At 40.4% G+C, this 20,230-nt stretch overlaps 1 protein-coding gene across 1 annotated transcript in view; it reads right to left on the reverse strand.

The window, feature by feature from the left end:
* Positions 1-174: 174 nt before the first annotated feature.
* Positions 175-20,230, reverse strand: part of LOC102226954 (EMILIN-1-like) — a 33,626-nt gene continuing 13,570 nt past the window's right edge. The window contains exons 2-12 of the mRNA XM_014473917.2: positions 16,093-16,209; positions 12,524-12,711; positions 12,321-12,420; positions 9,271-9,379; positions 8,284-8,466; positions 5,279-6,556; positions 3,278-3,692; positions 2,835-2,951; positions 1,596-1,613; positions 1,364-1,489; positions 175-847 (exon numbers count right to left, since the gene is read on the reverse strand). Of these exons, the coding sequence (XP_014329403.1) occupies positions 537-847; positions 1,364-1,489; positions 1,596-1,613; positions 2,835-2,951; positions 3,278-3,692; positions 5,279-6,556; positions 8,284-8,466; positions 9,271-9,379; positions 12,321-12,420; positions 12,524-12,711; positions 16,093-16,209 (2,962 nt within the window). The 3' untranslated portion in view covers positions 175-536. The remainder of the gene's footprint in view (positions 848-1,363; positions 1,490-1,595; positions 1,614-2,834; positions 2,952-3,277; positions 3,693-5,278; positions 6,557-8,283; positions 8,467-9,270; positions 9,380-12,320; positions 12,421-12,523; positions 12,712-16,092; positions 16,210-20,230) is intronic.

Genomic DNA, 20,230 nt, shown 5'->3' on the forward strand with positions numbered 1-20,230 from the left:
TTGGCACTCGGCGCTGCGTTTCTGGGAACTCACTTGTGGTCAAAATGAAACTGTGAGTAACACAAAAAATAAATGATCGCATTAAAGGAAAACAGAAAAAAAAAAAGATACAACGGCTAAAGGAGTGCGTAATGAATGCTGAAGATTTGATGTGACGTGGGTGGACAGCGCAGATAAATAGAAAAACACCCACATCTTTAATCTTTCACCATTTGACTAAATATCCTTTTTTAAAAAAAAAAAAAACACAAGTGAAACTTGATGGATGTCCTGGTGCAATCAGTAAAGCGTCCAAGTTTATAGAAACATAGGAAATCACCATGCAGTGGCTTCTTTTCCACATAAAAATACATCTCAATCAACAAAATAAAAACTTTTCCTTAAAGCTGTCTAGCAATTTTTTTCTCTTCGCTGGATGAATCCAGTCCACTGGTATCAGTTTCACCCACTGTCGATGGCTCTTTGAGTTAAGAGTCCAAAGCAGAGGTTTCGATGCAAGATGAACTCTGAAATCGTACTCCGTCCTGTCTGACGGTCTAGTACAGCAGCATCCCACTGAAGACGGTTAAGGGTTCAGAGGAGAAGGCCAGCTTGCCCGTTACGAGGTCGATGCAGACCGTGTCCCCGACCTCTAAGGGTAGAATGATGTTGAACACAGCCAGGGCTCCGGGGATGTGTTTGGCCTCCGCCATGGGCTTCTCTAGGCCTTCGGGCTGATATCCTGCTGAATCTGCTCGGGCGACGCCAACGTTAGACTTAGAAAGCACCGCCTCGATCTTCATGTTTTTGTGACCTGTCAAAATGGCGCTGAAAAAGTATCTGCCACTCAGGGGTGCCGTAAATATACCTATAGAACAGGACAGTGGTTAGTTCAGTGTTCGTGGTAAATATGGAAGAGTGACGAAGGGATTAATTTGTCTCTCTTTGCGGGTGTACTGTGCTGTAAAATATATATATATTTGAACAGCTACACATTTCTGCTTTTTTATCACGTTTAAATGTTTTAGATAGATAAACAAGTTCTAATATCAAACATAGAAAAACAGATTAAATTACTTTTAAATAATAGTTGAATCTGTCTGTCTATCTAACTTGCTAGTTATCTAATTTGCTAGCTATCCATCTTGCTCTCTATTAACTTGCTAGCTATTTAATTAGCTAACTATCTATCTTTGTAGCTATCCAATTTACTAGCTATCCATCTATATATCCATCTTGCTAGCTATCTATCTATCTTGCTGGTTATCTAACTTGCTAGCTATTTTGCTAGCTAACTACAGAACAGAACCCTTGAACCTGAATAAAGAAAACACCAACCAAGTGGACAGGAAATGATAGAAGTGCTTGAAGCTCTAGCACACACCTGTTTCAGGATCGTAGGCTTTATTTTCGTTGGCAAACACTTCGTTGAACTCTATGGTTCCCGTCTTCCTCATCCGGCGAGTCAGCGCAGCAGAGAAAGAAAGGCGCGGCACGTGAGCATCGGACCCTTGAAGACCAGATGACAAAGTAGAAACAGAGCAGAGCTTAGTGAGAATTACACATCAAAGTGGAATGGGGGCTTTCATCTGTTGTTCAGTAAGTGGAGTACATACCCTGTTCTCCTCTGAGCCCTGAAAAGCAAGATGAAAGATATAAAGAGTAAGGTAAATATCCAAATAAGCCATTCACTGGTGTTTCAACAAACAGAGCCTTGTAAAAATATTCACATCGTCCACATTTTGCCATATTCTATCCACAAACTTCAGTGTATTTTGTTGGGACTTTTAGGGGTTTGATCAGCAGTAAGTAGCGTATAAAATGAAAAATGTTCAATATCTGGTGTTGCTTTGTTTGCAAGTCCATCTGCAAGTCTTTCAGGGTATCTTTTCTACCATCTTGTCTGATTTATTATTATTTTTATAACCGTACATTTCTCCACACCTTCTTGGTTTTCATGATTTTATTATCTCTTTAATGTTCTCTAACAAAGCTCTGAGGCCTTCACTGAACAGTTGGATTAATACAGAGATTAAATTACACACAGGTTGACTTTTTTTTCTTAATCAGGATGACTATGGATTTTATTTATTTGTATCAAAATTAAATCAGCAGTATGTAACTTTTATAAATAAAATATAATATAATATAATATATACATATTTGTTAAAATTATCACATTTGTTATGAGACAGATAATCAGAGATAATCCTCTGTGTTCTCCTGGTTCTGTTGTCATCATACAGAAATACACTACTTATTCAGAAACAACCAATCAGAGCCAGAAGAAGGGTCTTAGCGCTGCCAATCATCTCGTGTATGTGTTACTCATACCATCCCCCTTTTTCCTCTGCTACACTACAGCTGGTTCACCACAACAGAGTCTGTCATGAATGCCAAAACTAGTTAGCATGGACTCTGATGACATTTAGCAGCGCATTAACGTGCATGACTGGCAGCGCTAAGATCCTCCTCCTGGCTCTGATTGGTTGTTTTTGGTCAAGAGTGGTTCATTTCTTCAGACAGCAATAGTTGCTCAGGGAGGAGGTGGAGGATATCGATCTTCTCACAAATGATCTGTCTCCTAACAAACTGTCACGGCAAAGTGACAGAACAAATATGTACAAAACATATTTTTGTAAAAGTTGCATGTAGCTTTAAGGGAGCTGATAAAAAATGTGTGACACACTCTTCAGAATATCAATTTAAACCATCTGTTGTCACTCTTTCACTTCCCAATTCTGAACTACAAATGATAATATACTGAAATCCAGCATTAAATGTGACAAATTCTCGCAGTACAATGTGTATGTTTTACAGATCACTGCTAGAACATGTTTCTTGTGTTTTTGTACCTGGGGGTCCCACTGGTCCTTGTCTGCCTTCTCTGCCTGGAGGTCCCACTCTGCCTTGGGGTCCAGTAGGACCCGGTGGTCCAGATTCGCCTCTCTCTCCTCGAGGCCCCGGGGGACCTGAGGGAAAGGACAATTTAGAGACAGAAATACCGCACACAAACTCCTGTTAAGCAGTGTTAGTGGTTCTGAGGAGCTTCAAACGGCGGGTACAATAAGTCAGGAGAGCCAAGACATTTAACCTGGCGAGTCTCCAGCTCTGTCTGTGTGATTACAAGAAGCCGTCCTTCAGACAGACAACAAACTTTACTAGGCTCTTAAGTGAATTCTTTCAAACATGACAGCCTGGATTCTTTCTTTGGTCTATTTTAATGTCTTCCATTACTTAATGTGCATCTGCCTTGGCCAAAAGTGAAATCCCATGCTCCCTTTCCCCTGAAACTCACCCCTAAAGTCCTGATCCCTGAAAACGGTGAACTGCCTTCCCAAGTCCAGCACAGAGGAGTTGAGCGTATGTATCCTGGAGTGGACACGGTCCAGCTGGACGGTCTGGATGTTGTCAATGAGCTCTCCTTGGGACGTCACGGTGACGTTGAGGCCGTTCACGCAGCCCCACAGGCCAGACACGTGTTTGTTCAGGCCCAGTTTGATTTTTTCCAGGTTGTCTGTGAAGGAGTCCAGGCGGCCGCAGAGCCCCTCCAGCTTGGAGAGCCTTCGATCCAGGCCGTCGCCGGACCGCCGACACTCCCCCACCTCCATCGCGTAATTGTTCCTGATTATCTGGATCTCTCTGCCCAGGTTGCCGAACCGGACGTTGGCATCTTCGACGTGCTCCGTCAGCTCATTCTTCAAGTCCTCCACCTTGAAGAGAAAACACAATCGTGTTTGTTTGTGTTTCAAAGTGTCGCGTCATGTTGTGGGCCTTCGCCACGATTTATTCTCCTACGGCATCGCACACACTTCGTCCTCAGCAGGGTTGTGCTATTCTTCTGTAGTGCTTCCAAACTTTCAAGATAGCCAGAAAGGATTTTTGAGTGGTCCAGTGTTTTTATAGTATGCACAGAAAACACATTTTTAATGTCCTACAGATAAATAAAGAAGATAAACATTTAGATCCATCATATGATGAATGTTCTGTTTTATTCTGTGGAAAATATTTCAAATCAGCATGACAGAGTAACTTTGGTCAATGGGGTCATGAGAAATTGAAGAAATACTTAGATAAGGAAGTTCTAAATAACATATTTTTGGCATTCAGTTTTATGCTTGGTATAAAAGGGACTCATTTTTTATAACAAAAGGATTCATAGACTGTACAGTGCATGGGTTGGTATACTTTCAGTAGGCCAACTTTTTTTTTTAACAAACATCTTCTTTTATTAGTTTTAGTAGTGGTGTAATATTTTGATTTTGAGAAACTGAATTTTGTGTTTTATTAGCATCAAGTCATACTCTTCCAAATTAACAGATATAATTGCTTAAAATCACAAAGTATGAAATGCATCTATAAGTGAACCTAGATTTTTACATACACTGTATAAAAGACAAAGACCAATCAGAGCTGTTGTCAATAATGTTTAAAATTGAATACTTGGTGTTGAATTTTTAACAGTTGAGTAAGATAATACATTCATCATAAGTGATTATGCTGCTGTATTATGGTGGCTTTGTATCTTTTGTTAACTATTATTATCTTCGCTGTTCTTACGGTTCCTCTTCTTATGTTGACCTATAAAGAGAACGATGATATAAACTAGCTAAGAGCTACAAACTGGTACAGGGCATCAAATGGTGACGTTCATGTTTAAGTTCTATGTTTTTCTTGTTTTCAATAAGATTAAACCCAAAGAAGTCTCTCACATGAGAAATGGAACATGTCAAGAATCTAGAGAAAAAAAAGTCCAGTTGCCTTCAAATGAAGAACGTAGAAAAGCAATATTATTTTGGGAAAGCAGTGGCAGGTCAGAAGTCTTTCCAACCATTGGAAACATATGATGGTGACCACATGAACAACATTAGGCATCGGTAAAGAGCATTTGACAGACTTGGAAGTTAAAACAGATTTATTGAGGACCACGGTTTGGGTCTATGTTCACCTTAAAGTTCCTGTCCAACAAGGAATACATTTCATCTACCTAATGATAACCGGACACATTGGTATATTGTTAGAACTAAATATAACACTTTAAATAGTGTTTAAAGTAGGACACTCAATCTCAATACCCAAGATGCTAAACCTCCTGCAAAGGTGCAGATATTGCTATGATGCAAAGCAGACCAAGTAGTTTAACATGTAATATTTTCCCAGTACTTTTCAGCCTTATTTTACACTAACCTACCAGCAGTAAGGAGAACTACTGTACATGGGCCTTCATTTTATTAATAAACATTAAAATGTTGTAATATACTGTGTTAAGTTTAGTAGCAGTGATATCGCATTAGCTTACCACAGAAATGGTGTTTGAATTTGTGCTGGATAGATCCGTCAGCGTGGTACTATGTGTCTTCACAGTCCGTCCCAGGTCCTTCAGTGTGTTATTAATGGAGTTAAAAGTAATCATGACATTGTTCAGCTCTCCTTGGACTGACCTCAGATCCCCACCTAATTTCCCGCTGTGGAAAGTATGACCGTCCAACCGTTTCTTCAAGTCATTTATGTTTGTCTTGCACTGTCCCGTACACTCCTCCACATCCTCCCTAAGTCGTCCCACCTCTTCCTGAAGGTTGGAGCAAACCTGAGAACAGGTGGACTCCCCCGAGTCAACTTTTCTCCGAAGATCCGTCAGTTCTGTCTGGCATTTGTTAAGGCCGACCATTGTGGAGTTGGTGAGCAAGCGCAGGTCCTGCTCCATGTTTCGGCAAACGAAACAGTCGTCAAGATCTCTGCCCAGTGTGTCGATCTCTGAGACAATGCGGGTGAAGTGTTCACCGTTCTGTCCGGTTACTGCTTTTATCTTGTTGATGTCGTTGGTGAGGTCAATCACTCTGTCAATCAGGGAGTCTCCCGTCACAGACAAGTTGTTCAGGGTGTTGTTAAACCTCTTGATGTGTTCCTGATTGGTCACAACTCTCCACTCCAAGGTTTTCACAGTCTCGTCTGTCGCTGGTTTTTTCCCGTTGTGCCCACAGGTCTCACTGCACATCTCTGTGGTTGAGGCTAGCTTTCTGTCAAGGAAGACCGTAACGTTCTCCAGATGGCTCAGACGTCTGCTGTGGTCCCTCACTGTATCTCCGAGATCCGCAACTTCCAAGTCTAGTTTTCCGATTTTAAAGCTGTGGTCATCCAGCTGAATAAAGACGGTGTTACGCAGCTGGGTGAAATCTCTTTGCAGGGTTTCTTTCAAGCTGCTCCCGGTGTTGGTGCACTTCTGCTCTGTCTTCCTCATCGTGGTGTTGAACCTCTTTTCCATCTCTCTCAGCCTGCTGTTAAACCGATCCTCAGTGACTCGTCCCTTTGCTCCACCCGTCCCAGCCAGCTCCTTATCCAGTCGCCCTTTGATGATGTCACACTTGTCCGAAGTGGACGTGAGTCGAACGTCTATGCTCGACAGCCTCTTTTCCAGCTCTGTGATGGTGTTGCAGCAGGTCTGGGATTGCTTGTTTTCTCTGCGGTAGATTTCCACGTCACGCCTGAGGTTTTGGTCCATGGAGTTTATGAGCTTCTCCAAGGCTCTGATGCTTTCCCTGTCCTCCGCCTGCTGCCGTCTCAAGTCCTCCACACCAACCTAGAAGAAAACAACATTATTAGGACAATGGACTGTTGGTTTGTGACTTCAAGCTTTTCATACAAAGAGTTTGACTAATTACCATTGCCAGAAATTCAGCATCATAAATGATAGCAGTAGCATGGACAGGTTGCAACATGATGTCACATACACAAGATCCCACCCTCTTAAAAAGCTGCTAACCAATGAGGCCTGCCATTGGGTTTAGCTGTTGTCAATATAACAGGCTAAATCTTAAATGTATGTGTAATATAGAAAAGAAAGGATTTGCTGTTAAATGTCAAAACTGTGACAAATATAGAAAAAGATCCAACGGTATTTCATTTTACAGGTCAGTAAAAAGTTTTAATTTAAAAAAATACCAAGGGAGAGAAAGTAGGTCAGGTATGCTAGCTTGACTTTGACAACCTTAACATAAATATCTGCTGCAGAATTCAGTGCGTTTCAGATTAGTTAAAAAAAAATAAGGCGACCCACACACCGACCCAACTCCGTTGGAGCAGGAGCTAAAATCAGCTAATGAACCACAGCAGCATACAGACGATCACTTAACACCTGAAAATATGATACTGCTACGGACTGAATGTTCTTTTCCTCGTGTGGGAAATGTTTGTCTGTTTTTCGGTGTTGAATCCTGATACACTTGAGCTAATCTCTGCTCTGTCTGCTAGTGGCGCTGTTGTCAGTCAGTTGCTATGGCAAAGGGTAGGTGTATAGTATAGGTGACACAGAGAGCGAGAGAAAAAAGAATATCAGTGGTTCTAAGTTGTTCTTCAACGATTTTTCTGAGGTATTTTTCCCTTTGCTGTGGCGCACTGCTCTAATTTAATAATAATACATCTCCAGGTTTCATTTTGTTAACAAATGAATGGCAAGTAAAAAAATTGTCCTTTTGTCTGCCAGCATTGTGCGCAGGCGAGCAATTTCTTTACGTAAACAACAACATGGAACAACACGTTCCATGTTGTTGTTTACGTAAATTGAAGGATTGAAGGATCGTTTGGATCCTTCAAAGGAAAGAAGGAGCATATTACAACCCCTGACAGAACAAGCCCACTCCTCAAAGGACTAGAGACAAAAAGGAAAATCAAGAAACAGAAAATGACTTGCAAGCTGACCCTGTCAAAAATATAAAAATATGAAAACACAACAAAAATTTGGGCAGAAAACTAGCTGAGCGAAGACGCTACAAATATTTCGGAAACGTTCACATAATTTTTTTTCTTGTCTATTTTTTTAGTTGGTCACTATCCTACTATAGACCACTAGATGTCAGTAGTTTTTTTGCTCTCTCCCTTGAAAGTATTGGCTTAACTCTTATATTAGAGACTCACAAACTGTGCACTTTTGTGCCATATATTGTTTGTTTAAAAGCACTGCATAACTAATGGATAAATCCATTTTGCATCTTGTAAAGAGCAACACTGTTTGAAAAATAGCAAATACAATCATACTCTCTGGTTTGTTTGAAATATATATTTTTAAAAAAAATCAAATATTGCTTTGTTATTGTTAGAAACTTTCATTCCCCAACATTTTCTATTGAATATTGCTATTAAACTTTTAACTTGTTTTTAACTTATTTTATCAGTTTCTTTAGAAGTTTCTTTTTTATATAACACTCTGCATGACTCCATTAGGTCTTACTGCTTTAGGCTGCATGCAGCATAATCATTACAGCAGAACAATTTAATACCTGAATAGGTTTTTGATCTGATTATCTGTACCTGACAGGAAGAGCAGGACAGAGAAACTCTTCGCTCCAGCTCAGTCAGGATCTCCTCCTTCAGCGTGTTCAGCTGGTCCCATCCTCCTCCCCCTCCTCCTCCTGGCTCAACATTTCCATCCAGTTCATTTCCTCCTCCATTCACCAAATGGTTATTGATGTTCAGCAGCGTCTCATCATGGACCTAATTCACAGAATCAGAGATTACGGCCTGTGATTGTGTTACAGGGTTAATTAAGGCGACAAGACATGGTGGATGGTACAAAAGTCAGCTTTTAGTTTGTGATATTTTAATAGCAGGGCACAGAAACACATCCAAACTGTCCCTTAAAGTTTGGTACATTTGATTTAAGATAGAGGACAACAACAAGTCTAACGCATCAGAATGGATCATTTTCTTACAAAAACAAAACGAGACAAAACAAAAAAAAAAACAAGGCTTTTTGTAGATGTGCTGCTGTGTCGCAGTTTCTCATTCTCTTGAATGATTTGATCAGGTTTCATCTTTTGGACAAAAAGACGTTCGCGTAACGTTTGGACAACAGTGACGTTCCTCAAACTAGAAGCTTCTCTAAGAGTGATGAAAACACGGGACAGAAAGTGGATAATAATACCGAAGGATCTGGACAGATTTCTGACAAGTACTGATTGTGATCAATTTAAGATAACAATCTACTGTGTTGTCCATCTGTCTGGATTAAGGAGCGGGGCTGAAAAACAGAGGCCATTTCTTCCAAAGAAAACATCCAGAGCTAAAACCTCCTGAATCCCTGTGGGAAAACATGCTATGACAAAACTAATACAAACTTGAATTCCAAACATAGTGTTTACCAATTTATGTTTGGAAAAGAACACAGCAAAAGAGCACCAGTGAAAAATGTGAGGCTTTTCAAAATTGCTCAATGGAAGAGCTTCGATTGAGCAAATTTATTCTCGTAATTTGAATTTGCACAATGGCGTAGAGACCAGAACTAAAGCCGATGATTACCTGTGTTCTGTTGTAGAGATGGTCCAGCTTGGTCTGGATGGTGTTGATGGTTTCCTTCATGAAGGGCTGAGCTGAATCCGCAGGAACGGTGGCTCCGTTCAGGCTGGGCCTGCAAACCAGAACACGCGGAGGTCCGTAGACCTAAATGAAGATCTGCGACAAAATGCTAAACCCGAGTATTTAGTGTCCGACTTCTTCTAAACACTTTTCTGGAGCGGGGAAGTATCCAGTGGACAAATAGGAAGCCACTGATTCTGTGGTTTATTTACATGCTATCATGTTATCTTGTTCAGATTGAACTGTTTATCTCTTCCAGTCTGTATATTTGAGAAGAGAAGGATGTCTGCTCTCCAAAACTGACCAACAGCCATAAACACTGACACACACAGATGTTTGGTTTAGGAAGTGCGGAGAAACGGACATATTAGTGCTAGCCGGTCTGGTGTAAACAGGACTACAGCCTGCAGGTGACAGCACTTCACTATGAGGGGCCGTTTAGGACAAAATTTTCGTTTTGTCTCTCACACACTACCAAAAAGTCTCGCATACTCCAAAAAAGTAGCCACGCACACTCCAAAAAATTACGTTTTGTCTCTCACACACTACCAAAAAGTCTCGCATACTCCAAAAAAGTAGCCACGCACACTCCAAAAAATTACGTTTTGTCTCTCACACACTACCAAAAACTCTCGCATACTCAAAAAAATTACGTTTTGTCTCTCACACACTACCAAAAACTCACGCATACTCAAAAAAATAGCCACGCACACTCAAAAATTACTCACGCACATTCAAAAAATACTCAAATTGCGTATACACACACTACTAAAATGTCACACACAAACACACACAAACGTTAACTTTCTCGCTCACATACACTACTATCAGCTCGCTCACATACACTGTACTAATAGCTCGCACATTCACAAACGTTAACTTTCTCGCTCACATACACTACTACCAGCTCGCTCACATACACTACTACCAGCTCGCGCACATACACACAAACGTTAACTTTCTCGCTCACATACACTGCTAACAGCTCGCTCACACACAGACGTTTATCTCTCACATACACAAGACTAAAGTTGAACACACACACAGTACTAAGACTCGTTTTATGTATGTGTGAGAGCGAGACTTTTTATGAATGTGTGAGAGCGAAACTCTTTTTGAATGTGTGTGAGTTGTCACGGAAGAGGCGGGGCATAATTTTTGGATCAAACTGCGCATGCGTAGATCCTAAACTATAAGTTTCGATTGTTGACTCACTGTATGTTCTATTACTTAGTATATTTGTGCTTTTAAATATATATAGAACGTTTAACTTTCTTGTAGATTAAATGTGCTATAGAAATAAATGAATCTGATTGATTGATTAAAAAGAGCAAAATTGCTGTAGTACAATCTGTCCACTGGGTGCCAGTATTACAGGAATTATTAACCGGCGCCAACTAGTGCCGAAGAAGAAAGAGTTTGCTATACCGAACATGGCTAACTCTAATTCGAAACGAGAGAGAATTGGTCAGGCAGCTGCCATTTTAAACACCGCTCCGGAACGGAACAGAGATGAGAGTTCTGAATCTACTGTAGCACTGCGGGCAGTCGTTGAATCGTTTAATGCGCCTGTCAAAGTGCTGGTTGCCTCTGGAGAAGATAGAATGGTGTTTAAAATGGCAGCTGCCTGACCAATTCTCTCTCGTTTCGAATTAGAGCCAGCCATGTTCGGTATAGCAAACTCTTTCTTCTTCGGCACTAGTTGGCGCCGGTTAATAATTCCTGTAATACTGGCACCCAGTGGACAGATTGTACTACAGCAATTTTGCTCTTTTTAATCAATCAATCAGATTCATTTATTTCTATAGCACATTTAATCTACAAGAAAGTTAAACGTTCTATATATATTTAAAAGCACAAATATACTAAGTAATAGAACATACAGTGAGTCAACAATCGAAACTTATAGTTTAGGATCTACGCATGCGCAGTTTGATCCAAAAATTATGCCCCGCCTCTTCCGTGACAACTCTCACACATTCAAAAAGAGTTTCGCTCTCACACATTCATAAAAAGTCTCGCTCTCACACATACATAAAACGAGTCTTAGTACTGTGTGTGTGTTCAACTTTAGTCTTGTGTATGTGAGAGATAAACGTCTGTGTGTGTGCGAGCTGTTAGCAGTGTATGTGAGCGAGAAAGTTAACGTTTGTGTGTATGTGCGCGAGCTGGTAGTAGTGTATGTGAGCGAGCTGGTAGTAGTGTATGTGAGCGAGAAAGTTAACGTTTGTGAATGTGCGAGCTGTTAGTACAGTGTATGTGAGCGAGCTGATAGTAGTGTATGTGAGCGAGAAAGTTAACGTTTGTGTGTGTGTGTGTGACATTTTAGTAGTGTGTGTATACGCAATTTGAGTATTTTTTGAATGTGCGTGAGCAATTTTTGAGTGTGCGTGGCTATTTTTTTGAGTATGCGTGAGTTTTTGGTAGTGTGTGAGAGACAAAACGTAATTTTTTTGAGTATGCGAGAGTTTTTGGTAGTGTGTGAGAGACAAAACGTAATTTTTTGGAGTGTGCGTGGCTACTTTTTTGGAGTATGCGAGACTTTTTGGTAGTGTGTGAGAGACAAAACGTAATTTTTTGGAGTGTGCGTGGCTACTTTTTTGGGAGTATGCGAGACTTTTTGGTAGTGTGTGAGAGACAAAACGTAATTTTTTTGAGTATGCGAGAGTTTTTGGTAGTGTGTGAGAGACAAAACGTAATTTTTTGGAGTGTGCGTGGCTACTTTTTTGGAGTATGCGAGACTTTTTGGTAGTGTGTGAGAGACAAAACGTAATTTTTTGGAGTGTGCGTGGCTACTTTTTTGGAGTATGCGAGACTTTTTGGTAGTGTGTGAGAGACAAAACGTAATTTTTTGGAGTGTGCGTGGCTACTTTTTTGGAGTATGCGAGACTTTTTGGTAGTGTGTGAGAGACAAAACGAAAATTTTGTCCTAAACGGCCCCTCATACTTCACCAGTAACACACGCGCTTGACGGATGGACAACATTCACGTACAGCTTTTGGTTTATGCCATCAATGGTGGCCTTCATGTCATGAAGTTCTTTTTTGAGTCCGGTGATCGTGTCCTGCAGCTCCTGGATTCTCTCGCTCTCGCCTCAAATCAAGAAAAAGAAAGAGTCTGGATGTGAGCGGAGCATCAGGTCAAGCTTTTTTTCACTCGTTTTTCTTTTTTTTTAAACTTCATTAAACCGTCATACCTTGTTCGCCCTTCCTTCCACCGCCGGACTCTGGCATCTGTGTCTGCCCTCCATTAACCCGAGTGTCAAGGGTCCCGTGAGGACCCTGGCGGCAGTCTTCCCCTGAGTAACCGTGGCAACATTTCCACTCCATTTCGGTCACCATCTTGTACGCTACCTTGTACCTCGGCCTCCTGTATGTCCGGTAACTGGAGAACACAGAAAAAGGACAAATTATTCATCAAACTGTTTCTTGCACGTAACTTCTTGTGTACTTTTGTGCGATCCAACACAAAGATGAGTTATAGAACCCGGCAAAAGTCACAAATTTGGCTTAAGTTCCGAGTCATTTCATGGGATAAACCAAGAGAAAACTCGTCTGAAGGAGCTGAGTGGGGGAGGGGCTGCTCTGTGAGGCAGAAGCTAGGAAGCTTGGAAACTTGGACGGAGAGCTGTGTCTCGAAGGAGGGCCCAGGTTACCATGGAGATTCAAGGACTTTTCAAACATATGAAAGAATCAAGGCAACACTCCAGGTTTTTGATTAGGACATAACATTATAACATGATGTGAAGCTCAAAAAACGTGGATTTTACATAATACTGTCAATTTAAGGAATAAATCAAAAGACCCTGGATTGAGTTGACGGACGCAGGAAGAAGAGTGGAGAGACTTGCTGAGTCAGGCCGTTTCTAACTGCTTGAAGTTCTGGTATATTTTGAGACTGCAAATGTATTTCCCTGGTTTTATGTTCAATTTATAATTTGACATCACTGGGATCCCGGGATCCCAATCAGTAAACCGTAACGTTTCCTGAATACTCGGACTTTCTTGCTCACTGTTGACATCCACAGAATAAACGGGTGCCTGTCAGTAGATGGACAGGATAATCTCTGCTGTCGAAGCTTAAAATGTTCTTCCTGCCTCTTTAATTTCGCAACGAGATTCCAACAGAAATCCACCGCGTTTATCTCACACTAAATCAGAGTTACTTCCTCATAAATGGCCTCCAAAAATATGTAAAATGTTTTATTTGGAACTCGCTGCTGCAGTTTTCCCAGGAACGTGTCATTCAACTCCACGCTTGAAGAGTCTCCCTGTTCCAGTCAAAGTACCATAAATAGGACAGATTTAGCCAGAAATATCAATACATGATGCAAGCGGCATTAGAGGCATACTGGCCAGGGCACACTGCACTTTTATCCTCTTTTTGTATCAGTCCATAAACAGGCTTGTAGGTTGCGAAGGCTGCTTTAACAAGGTGACAGAAAGGTCAGCTGATGGAAAAATAAATAATTGTGTGGAGAAGCGTAGAAAGAGCCTTATGGAGCTGAAGGAAGAGAGAGAGGGAAGCCAGAGGAGAGCCAGGGTATGAAGAAGAGATTGTTTTTAAGAAGAAAGACTAGATTGTGGTGCCTGGAGTCCCTACTGGCTACATTCTTAGCATAGTCCGGGTTTACGCCGAGGCCCCTGGCAAGGCCTGGGGATCAAACGGCCGGGCCAAGGTCGAAACAGAGGGAGAACTTCAAAAGAGGAGAAACACAGGCAGTATTTGAGTAACGGCTTCATGCGAGCGCAACATCCACATTTGGAAAAATCGCTTACAGAGTCCCGTTAAAGGCATATTTCTGGCGGTGGATTTGCAGTTTTGGGGGCGAATCAGGAGACAGACTAGACTGGACCTCCAGCTCTCTGCACTGCAACATGATCCTGAGATGCCTGTGTGGTTTTTCTTATATCTTCTCCTATTACTCCATCTTAGCACTATGGATGCAACGATCCACATTTTTCACTTCTGACACACCAACACAAATATCTGAGGTTTAGCACATTGAAATATACCAATAACTTCACAAGTTTGGTCAAACATGTAAAAAAAAAAAACACAAATGTAATTTGTTCAGTAATTGCAATTAGAAGTATAACAGTCAATGTAAAATAAATAATAAAGAAATTAAAATTGACAAAAGCAATAAGTTGACCAGCTCGGTCAAACATGTAAAAGATAAACTGCAACAAACCTTGTTTCAAATGATTCTGCTGGTTTTAAACCAACAGCGCTGTGTCTAAAAAAGCGAGTAAAGCTGAAAAACCTTGTAATGACTTTTGCTTACATATCGATAATGGCATAACAAAACAAGTTTGGCCTCTTAAAGACCAATAAACTGTCATTTTGAGATAGACTGGTCACGCCGTAGTATTGCTCATGTGGGTCTGGAACCAAAATGATTCTCATTTACTGGATTCCTTGTTGAAACATCCACTTGAAAGCATTTGATCTTTGATGTCCCCTTTTAAACCGATCCATGAGCCCATGTATGTGACAGATAAACCCAACACTATGGCATGAGAATATCATAAGACCCAAGCCACCATGCTGCTAACTTTACCATGACTGAAAACCTTTGTTTAAAGGTTATCTGAGAACATTTCTGCAGCCTCTAGACTCAACAAGACCACTGTTGCTTTTGTCCATAAAATGTTGTCTTTAGCCAAGTCAGTGTGTTCTTTGGCAAATTGAAACCTCTTCAGTCACTGTTGTTTTTTCCACAGTGGGACTTTGCCGGGGCATACTGTTTACAGCTCTGCTTCACATAGGCACTTTCTAATCGTTATGGTAACCACAGGTAACCACAGACCTTCATTTATCACCTTGAAGTTGATCATTGGCTTTGTCTTGACTATTTTGGCGATTCCCCAATCTAATTGGATCAGATCGATAGCTTCCTGTTTCCTTTGATGTCTCTCTGTAGGTTTGTCACAATAACAGATTTTACTGGATGATAAATTGTCTCTGAAATTATTACGATAAATGATAATATTGTTGATTGGAGTCCATTTTCCAGTAATATATTGATAATGACATAGTAATGTGAATTTGCCTTCTCAAAGACTAATAAACGTTAATTTTGTAAAGAATACGCCACACTGAAGCTGGAAGACATTTCAAATATACAATATAAAACAATCATTTGTCAGATTAAAAGTACCTTTTGAAAATTGACAACTGTTAAGCAGGTATTAAAATACTTTTCACTAAGACTCTGTATTAAAAATACTTTTTTTAATTGGTTAGATGCCATATGCTAACTTTAAATGTTGTGTATTCATCAACTTTAAGCAGAAAATCATTATAATTAGCAGAAATACAGGCTTTCAAACTTAATCTGTGTGTAATTAATCTATGTAAAGTGTTTCACTTAGTGATAAAAGTTTCTTGAATAAATGGTCCATTTCATTAATATTCTAATTCATTGAATGAGTCTGAAACTCATGTATGTGTCCACCCTCTTTCATCCTCATAAGACATTAGCATAAAATGTTAGCCATTAGCTCCTGGATAATGGCACTCTGAGGTTAGACTGATCATACGGCTAGCTCAGTTACATCCAGAACCTCCCGTCGACTCGTAAGGCAGTAGAAACGAAAACAGCTGAGGGAAATGGGTTTTTCTAGACAGGAAGCCGATGGTTGAAGAGAGGATGCGAATTCAGAGAACAGGAAGTTAGCAGGACAAGGATGAATACTGATGCTAATGTTATAGTAAGAGGAGGGGGAAACCAGAGCACGTGAAAAGGCAGTAGATACTCACGGGACCCGGGGACATTGGCCCCACGTACAGCGCTGATAGTCTGGTTTGACGTACGTCTCCACCCCGTCCTCCATAACGCAGCTCACTGTCCTCGTCACCACGTAAGCACACCAGTTCCTGTTAGACAAAGAACAAAATGCGGTTCAGACCGTGGCGCAAAATCCGCTCCGCACTTAGAATCCATTCTGACTCTGTTCTACGGATCAAAAAAAAAAAAAAAAAAGAATAAATCAAGACTAATCTATTGCACCAGTTGATTGTGAGGCCCAACTATAACTTTGAGATGAATATCTCAAACCCTGGACTCGGCTGTTATTCTGCACTCCAGAAATGGGTGCAGATGTCAGATCAGTTCAGGATTACTGCGGTTTCAAACAAACACTGCCATTGTGTTCTCTATCCAATGCTGACCAGCCCCCACTGAATCTCATACACAGCCTACCATGTCATTGTTGTGTTTGGACTGCTATCTTTAAAAAAGAAAAAAAAAACTCACTCAAGCAAACTCCCAACGTCTTGCCTTCAAGCAAATACCTTCCCCAGTTAAAGCGCATTATGAAAAGGTTTTCCTTCTGCGACAAAACAATAGATCAACCAGATGAACATAAGGAAATGGTAGAAAGAAGCAAGTATGACTTTTGTCTGTAGAGAACTTTTCTTTTCGTTCTAAGTGTTGGACTCAACAGACTTAGACAATGTCACAAATTTTTAATAGCTTTCATTGAACTCATTTTCAAAGAACAGCAGTAGTTTGGAAATAAACCTACTAGCCAAAACATTATGACTATCGGCATAAAAGTGCCAGTCTGTCCTGAGCTGCCAATACCTTGACTGGGCAAAATTCCTGAAGATTTGCGGTGGTTTCCGGCATTAATATGTTAGCAGCAGATCCTTCAGCAAAACAGATCCATGGAGGCCTCACCTCACATCAAAAAAGGAGCTATTTCAGACCAAAGCAACAGACTAAAGACTTCAGTCATCCAGTTTTTGGTAGAAAGAAAGAAAAGAGAAACGAGAAATCGTTCAAATGGAAATTATTGAGCTCGTTTTAATTCGTCATGTGATTAATTGATTTATTGCTTATTGCGACAGGCCTACTCCTACGTAGGCCTACTTATTGATGGAATTAACAGTAAAAGTTGTCAACCATCGCCCAATAAAGCAGTTGGTTGCCATGGGGACATTGGACACATGCTAGCCATAAAATAACGCTGACTACATTTTGAAGAAATATTTACTTTCTCTGGGACTTCTGCCATCTTCTTCTTTCTATGTAATATGTCATTTAAAGATGCACTAAAAACCGTTGTCTGCTGTCACTTTTCCCACTCTTTCATGAAGATGTAATATGGCTACGAACGACAAGTTAAAATATTTTAGCATCTTTCTGCCTCCCATGAAGTGAAGACAGTCAAATAACATGTTAAACTAACATCAAGCACCCCCTACACCATGCTCCAACCCAAAACATTTCTGAAACACTCCCACATTCTCCAGCCGCCTGCAGGGTACTCCATGTGTCCTCATCCCCCTTCCCTCCCCTGACCTCCAGAGATGCATCTCCCGATAACAGCAGCAGAACCATTTCAAACAGAGACGCAGTTCAGTCATTTTCAATACTTCCCAGAATCCCCGTGTTGGTATTTCTATGTTGGTATTATGGATAATTAGTGTCAGTCCGAGCTGCTCTTTTGGATAACAGCCGGCGCATACAAGGACTTTGTTCATCCTGGAAAGTCAATCAGCAGCTTTCACCACAGCGTCTTCTAGTCTGCCAGCGCGTCTCCGTCGCTTTTCTTCTGTCTTTTGCTTTATATCCTCTTTGGATCAGCTGTATTCTGGCTATTTTTCTTTTTACATCTGTCTTACAATTTGTCACGTTACAAAATACAAATTTCAATTTATTTTTGATGGCTTTCTGGTAAAAGACCAAATAAAAAAAGGGTTTTAAGGTTTGTTTGTTTTTTTTAAATTCAGAAAGATTCACCTTCCATCATGACTTCATACTCAGATGTCATCACAAAAATGGAACGGTATAGATCAAAGCATATATGTGTTTCAGGACGGCCCAGTCAAAGTCCAGACTAAATGAGACTCTGTGGCGAGCCTTAAAATGGCTGTTCAGTTTGTTCCATTTTGTAAAGAACAATAGGTGAAGCTTTCAATCTCTAGATATAAAGACATTTACAGTGTTTCTGCAGGTTTCAACTCAAATTTAAGACCTTTTAAGACCATTATGAATGAAATTTAAGACCTGTATTATAGTAGAAATGTACAGGTAAGATAGATTTTGCCACATTCTTAAAGTTAGTTGAAGACATTGATTACAGCTGATCTTAATCTTTTCCCTATCTATCATCACAGCTGCATCTGCGGCTCTATTTTCTTGGTTCCATGCTCTGCTGCTTTAATCTCCTCTTTCTCAGCTGTATTTTTCTTGACAGTAGCAACTTTGTTGGAATAAAATACTTCAATAGCTTAACGGCATGTTTAAAATCCACAAAACCTCCAACTGCAGAGTTTATGTCGTATCATCATTTGGGTTGGCTAGAGAAGTGACAGCCAACTGCTGATAAATTTGAATAACAGGGGCTGCTGTTATGCAAACAGCATAACACACATTGATGGCACATTGATGATAACCTTGCTATCTAGCACGGTTATATTAGCAGCTAGTTAGCGTTGAGATGTCTGCACGACTCAAACTTTTACCTCACAGAAACGTGACGCAAGAAAAGAATCTACCTGAATGTAAAGGATTAAATAGCCCTGCCATGGCAACATTTAAGATGAGTTTTAGCATATTTAAGGCCAACTTCCTTTTTATCTTAAACAAATTTAAGACATTTTAGAGCCATAATTTTAGATACATGAAATGAAGACTTTTAAAGGGTGCGCGGACGCCCTGCATTTAGCTGTAGTTTTAGTAAAATTAGGTTCTACAAAGGTTTTGTGACAACCTGTGAAAACAATCTAAAAGGTTTCACCCAGCACTGTCCGCGTTTTATTTAATCAGCTCCTGTATTTTCCCCACACCTGTTTCCTTTCAAGCCATTACTGTTTACGATGTGCTTTATCTTTCCTCATGTTTTACTTCTCCCAGTCTGAGAGGAGAGAGTGGTGGTCCCTTTCTAGGACCACCACTCTCTCCACTCCTTCATACCAGAGCCGGTCTGCCTGACAGCAGAGGTTATCACGTTTTGATCCCCCAGAGCCACGCAGCCCACTCCACATGACCTCTATGTAATGAACATGGGAAAGTGAACATGACTAATTAGCTGTCAGCCAGCCACCTCGCTGCTTTTTATCCTTTTAACCCAGCAGGTACAATGACCTTATTGTTTACATGTTAGTGTATGTGTAAAATAAACATCATTAATGGAACGCTATAGGTCAGTGTCAATGGTTACTGTCAAAACAAGGGTTACTTTAGTTTTTCAGAGCACTGGATGTTAGAAATATAAGCCAAACTGCAATACATTGCTGTTAATAAAGGTATTTCTGTCATGCTATTAGGAACATGAGCAACACAACACATTGATCATGAAATTGTTTCAATGTGAGCAACACTTCTTTTAATAATATAGATCTTCAGGCAATACAATAGTTACACAAAAATCCACATTTTTAAAAGGTATTTTCTATCTTTACTGTTATTCTTTAATATTGACAGCATATATGAAATAAGGTCTTTTTTTTATTTCTCCAGAATTGTTTTTACCTGTAACTCATCCCCCCAAAAATAATAACAAAGAGTAAAAGTAAATCTGTTTAAAATGAACAGAACAAACACGCTATTCACATAAAGACTCCAAGGTTTCTAAGATGCAAAGTCACCCCAAGGTTCAGGTTATCAAGTGTTTGTCAAATATTTCTACAATAAAAATCTACAACTGTGGAATTTAATATGATTCTTCCACTGTAGTCGTCAGTGCATCCATGACGAACCATCACACCATGGAAACATCGGTTTAGCTCCAGACCAACAGCAGGAAAAAAAACAGCTGAGTGCCCAGACGGCTCTGCAACAGGTCCGGAGCCAGACTACGTGACGGAATTGCAATTCTCCTTTCTACTTTTCTGACGGTAGCTTCAGGGGGAGCGATCCTTCAGAGCCACATGTGCTTTCTTTTAGGAA

The sequence above is a fragment of the Xiphophorus maculatus genome, chromosome 15 (genome assembly GCF_002775205.1).
Source record: "Xiphophorus maculatus strain JP 163 A chromosome 15, X_maculatus-5.0-male, whole genome shotgun sequence".
Classification (NCBI taxonomy): domain Eukaryota; kingdom Metazoa; phylum Chordata; class Actinopteri; order Cyprinodontiformes; family Poeciliidae; genus Xiphophorus; species Xiphophorus maculatus.